At 45.0% G+C, this 5,486-nt stretch overlaps 1 protein-coding gene across 1 annotated transcript; it reads right to left on the reverse strand.

The window, feature by feature from the left end:
* On the reverse strand, nt 46-2,210 carry LOC8084603 (4-hydroxyphenylpyruvate dioxygenase). The gene is made up of 2 exons (XM_002461784.1): nt 898-2,210; nt 46-223 (listed from the first exon to the last, which is right to left on the reverse strand). Exons 1-2 carry the CDS (start codon nt 2,208-2,210, stop codon nt 46-48), a joined length of 1,491 nt encoding a protein of 496 aa, XP_002461829.1.

Here is a 5,486-nt window from a genome sequence, read left to right on the forward strand (position 1 = left end):
TATAGTAACTCCTTATTAAGCAGAGAGATGACAGTACAGTGTTGTTTAGGAAGCCACATGGGCAGGAGCGTCAAGAGTTTTGTCATAGTCCTCAATGGATTTCACCAAATGAATGACGTTATCCTTGGCAAAACCGCCGCAGCCACCCCTCTGGTATTCCTTCCCGTTCTCATCTATCTCCACGCAGCCGATCCTCTGGATAAACTCCAAGAGCAAGGTTGGCCTGCATATATAACACGTTTTATTGTAACCTTTTTTTCAAGGAAAAATAAAAAAGACATTACTTCCATTTCGAATTATAAATTTAGGTTTACATTATTTTTATTATACATTTAAATATATACTATGTCAAGATGTTTAAACAAAATTATTATAATTTAGAATGAAAGAGTAGTACCTTGTGTTCTTGTAGTACTAGAATAGAGAATAGGGATGTAAAAGCATCTTCAAGAAATTAGCTAAATTATTTTCTATATTATTTATTAGCTAAATTTAGTAGCTTTCTATCTCATTTTATTTATTCTCTGTGTTTGGATAAGCTACATTCAATCTCTTGGTTTTATAGCTGTTCGAGTAGCCTAGTATTTTTTTTATCAAAAATTTTAATTTATAAAATATCTAAATTAATAAATTTGGCTAGTCTTTTTAGCTATTTTTTTCGAGATTCTCAGTTAAGATTAAAGTCAACATGCATATGTAACACGTTTCGTTGTTATAGCTTTTTTTTATGAGAAATAATGAATACCCGCAAAGAAAAGAAAAATTATAAATGATAGATTCTTTTGTACTGCAGTAGGTTGTTTATATATTTTATAGTAGGCGAACATGGATGGGATTAGTCGACGATTTATATTGTCAAAACAGAAACATGCATGCAAAGGACGCGATTATTATTACCTGTCTCCAGCAGCCTTGGTGAAGGTTTGGAGCACAACTCCGCCATTGTCAGCCCTGTCCACCCGCACGCCGAGCTCTTGGCACTCGTTAATCTGCGCCTCCGACAGCACATCCCCGGCGAGCCGCTTTACGCCGTCATAGTAGCTGGGCGGCGGCGGTGGCAGGAGCTCGAAGCCGCCCATGGAGGACCGCGCACGTATCTCCCTCAGCGTGCCGAGAAGGTCGTCACTGGTCATGGCCAGGTGCTGCACTCCTGGCCCGCCATGGTGGTCCAGGAACGTCTGTATCTGGCTCCGGCGCTTGGTGCCCTGCACCGGCTCCAGCAGCGTGAGGAGCACCTTCTCCGAGCTGTCCGCCAGCACCAGGCCGTTGAGCGAGCTCTCGGCCGTGCCTATTTCGTCGCCGTTGACCCTGTCGAATTCGTGGAAGCCCGTGAAGCCGGCGATGTACGCGGCGACCGGAGCCAGGTCCGGCACGCCGCCGACGATGTGGTCGAACCGGTTGAGTCCGTAGTCCGGCGCCGGGCACGCTGATGAGTTTGCGACGTTCTCGAACCCGGGGAGGAAGGCCACGCCGCCCGTGTCGTCCGGGTAGCTCACGAAACGGAGGACGGCGTCTCCGTAGAGCTCGACTTCGGCAAACACGAAGCCGTGGCCGAGCTCAGCGGGAGCGAAGGCCGGGCGCGCACCCGCGGCGACGCTGGCGCGGAACGCCTCGGCGGCGTCGGAGACACGGACCGCGACGGCGCGCACCGCGAGGCCGCCGTAGTCGGCGGCGAAGCGGCGCGCGGCGTCGGCCGAGAAGGAGGGCACCACGGGGGAGGAGGCGGACGTTGCGTCGGCGTCGGGGCGGGCGCCGATGTGCCGCGCGTACGGGGCGGTGAAGAGGAGCGCGAGAGGTCCAGAGCGCGACCGCAGCAGGCGGGAAGCGTGCGCGGTGTTCCCCGTGGTGAGGTCGGACTGCGCGGCGAGTGGCACGCCGAGCGCGAAGGAGAAGCGGCCGGCAGCGGAGGCGGCGTCGGCGCACCAGAACTCGACGTGGTGGAAGTCCATCACGTGGAAGCGGTCGCCGGTGCCGGCGAAAACGCTTTCAGCACGGTCAGCGGTGGTGGTGACGACGGGCGGCGTCGTCGTTGGGTGCAGAAGCGTCTTGGTTGTTGCTCGGAGAGTCGTCGGGAGTTGTCCAAGGGCTGGCGGCGGCACTGCAAAAATTGGGCGGAGTGGGGTGCGTCGTGATCGAATGCTGCTGGAGTTTGGCAGGAGGGCATGGGCGAACGCCGTGGAGGCCACAACTGGGTGGGCATGGGCATTCATCGTGTCTGCAGGTTTCAGCAGTTGATGAGCTTGTGAAACTGTGTTATATATGTATGGTTATGGTTCAGCTGCGTATCCTGCAGTGCAGTGCCTCGCTTGTTTATATAGGCAAGGCTCAGCCTCAGTGTATCGCATGCTTTCACATTATCGACCTTGTGTTGTTTATATATGTATGCTTTCACATTATCGACGTTATCACGCATATGCATATATATTATTGTTTGGTATCTTGCAAGTCATAATTGAAGTTCACACGATTTTATTCGGGGCATGTTTGAATTGATACATGTTCCTCGGCGTGTATGATGCCCAAACACCATCTATTCCTCTTACTCCCTTTTTAAATTCGACTAGGTTTATGGAAAATTTAGTAATGTTTATATTTTTAAGTTAGTTTATTATAAAATAAATTTAGTGATTTATAATAATCGTCACACCCCAATTCAAGAATGAATTAAGATGCATAAACCTTATATGGGCCTAGAGATCAGTCACACACAAAAGCTCATAAATTACCAAGTATCATCAATGTACTTATTACATAGCGAACAATTATCCATTACTAATAGAAATCTCTCATAAAAGCGGAAGAATAAATAACTATCTCTCGATGAAAGCCTTCGACTCCACATCGACTGGTGGTACACAAGTCTAGAAGTCCTTGGGAAAGTACTCATACCAACTATCATCTATTAGTCATCCGGGATTTTTATCAAAAAAGAAAAGTAAAGCAAGCATAAGTACATCTCGTACTTAACAAGGATAACATGGGTTTATGAAGCTTAGGAAGCTAACACTGGTTTACTACAGTTAGCATTTTTATTAAGCCTATACCTTAGCATTATATTAGCCTTTTAGTTATACACAAGCCGGCCCCATGTCAATGTTCATCATATAGTAATCATCATTATACCCATCATCACTTATAACATCATTATTATGTGAGCAACTATTCCATCAGTTTTCTAGGGCCTTGCTTAGTTCCTAGAAAATTTTGCAAAATTTTTCAGATTCCCCGTCACATCAAATCTTTAGACGCATGCATAGAGTATTAAATATAGACGAAAATAAAAACTAATTGCACAGTTTGGTCGGAATTGATGAGACGAATCTTTTGAGCCTAGTTAGTCCATGATTGAACAATATTTATCAAATACAAACGAAAGTGCTATAGTGTCAATTCTCCAAAAAATTTTGGAACGAAACAAGGCCAGGTCACTCGTAACCGTGAGCACGGCTTTTATAACAGTTTTTAATACTCTGCAAAGTTTGTACATCTTTACCCGAGAGCTATGATTTATCGTTTTGCTCGAGGTAGCTAGTCTCTTAACCCCCTTCCTAGGGAGGTCGGTAGGTTTCACTATGAAGCCTTTCAAAGGTTTCCCTAACAAGTTCGTAGCCGCTAGGTTTCCCTGGCAGGGATTATAGAGCCCCCTTCTATATGGCACATTCCACGCAGGCTATACACATAGGGACAAAGGCTGCACTATAGTCAGCTCGACAAGATCCATTTGCGCCCTTTTGGGTAACTACTAGCAGATCTTACTACTGAGCTAAAACCAGAGCCAAGTGGCGCTCTCGGTTGTACCGTAAGTCTCAGCTTTTGCCATCAGATAAGTTCCTAGGGAGAGCCAAGAGCATCTTGCACAAAACCCAACTACTCTATAGTACAAATGCTATTAACTTTTATCATCCATTCCATATAATCATTAGTCATCATTCATATTTATTAGTTAGAGCACTAGCCTTCTACCCAAATGCATATATAACCTATAGGTTATCAAGGCACAAGGTACAATAGCTAGGATATTTTTAAAGGTGATCAAATTGACACATGCACATGACTAGGTAATTAACTAGGTTATAAATAGGACAAGGAATTCACATGCTATACTTGTCTTGCTGGTAGTTTTCCTACTGATCCTGGTTTTGACAAAGTAGTACTACTGGTCGCTCACAAAAGGCTCACCATATCTGGACTCGTGTCAACAAGCAACATCACGCTATCACGGGCAATCATGCATGTCAAACAATGCTACAAATTAGAACAGTACATCAACAGTGATAAGACAGGTTCAAAAGCTCGTAAAGTTATTTTACCTGTGACTACAAACATATCAAAACGAAAATCACCGAATTCAGATCTAAAACGCGAAAGTTATGAATTAAATGGGATTTTTCTATAGCATTTAAATAGTTTTAAAAGGTCAAACTTAACTATGAATTTTAACAGTGCAAAACCTAATAAAACAATTATATAAATGCGTAGATAACTAAACTACAAACCTAACGTAACTTGAATGGATCGATTCGAAGCTAGAACAAGCATTTTATGAGCAAAATAGTGTGGTGGCAAATCCATAAATATTGTGAACTATTTTGTTTTAAAATAAATCAGAAATTCAGGTTTTTAAAACCAGCCAAGGACTGTGGGTGGGATTATGGAAAAGTCGAGGGTCTCTTTAAGAAAATGACCCCACGAAGGGGTATCGAGCGCTTTGGGCCGTCAGATTTAAAATAGATGGTTTGGATTAAGCTAGGGGGAAGAGGTCGTGCCCTCGCTCGAGAGGACGGCTGACATGGCAGTGCTGCCATCGCCGGCGGTCCGAAGGTCACCTGTGCGATAGAAGAGGGCCCCACGGGCCTCGGGTTGATGCTTTGAATGCACAAGGGCGGCTCCAACGACCCCAAGAAATCCAACGAGCGGCGACAAGGGAGGAAGGGGTCAAGGCCCCCGAGTCCATTGGAATTTTAAAGATGGCACCGACAGGTGGATCCCACCTATCAATGGGAGAGAGGAAGCGGGTCCCGCACGTCGGCCATAGGGAGGAGAGGAGAGTGTTGCTATAGAGCGGTTGGGCTACGCCTGGGCGAACTGGGCTGGCCAAAAGGGAAGGCGCATGCGCAGCCCACATGGGAAGGGAAAAAAGAAGCAGGCTGGCTTGGTGGAGTGGGCCAAAATGGAGGAAGGAGGGGAGCCCGAGATTTCCCCCTTTTCTTTTTTCTTTTTCAGAGTTTTTCAAATCCAATTTCAGAAAAATTTTGAAATCCTTTTCAAATTTGGTCAAATCCACACAATACAAACGAACAATGCTCCAGCATGTTTGCAACATTACATATTTAAACTTATAATTGATTTTAACATTCAACAAAAATTATTATTTTCTAAATTTAAATGCCACAGAATTGCATACATAAATCAAGTTCACCAATTTTTGGAAAGTTTGAAATTTTTGGGTGTTACAATAATACTACTTGTGTAAATCTTAAGATAGA

Source organism: Sorghum bicolor, chromosome 2, assembly GCF_000003195.3.
Source record: "Sorghum bicolor cultivar BTx623 chromosome 2, Sorghum_bicolor_NCBIv3, whole genome shotgun sequence".
Lineage (NCBI taxonomy): Eukaryota > Viridiplantae > Streptophyta > Magnoliopsida > Poales > Poaceae > Sorghum > Sorghum bicolor.

Coding starts and splice junctions, on each gene's coding strand:
- LOC8084603 (XM_002461784.1), bottom strand. CDS start 2,210: ATGAATGCCCATGCCCACCCAGTTGTGGCCTCCACGGCGTTCGCCCAT. Junction 224..897: donor ACCAAGGCTGCTGGAGACAG/GTAATAATAATC, acceptor TTATATATGCAG/GCCAACCTTGCTCTTGGAGT.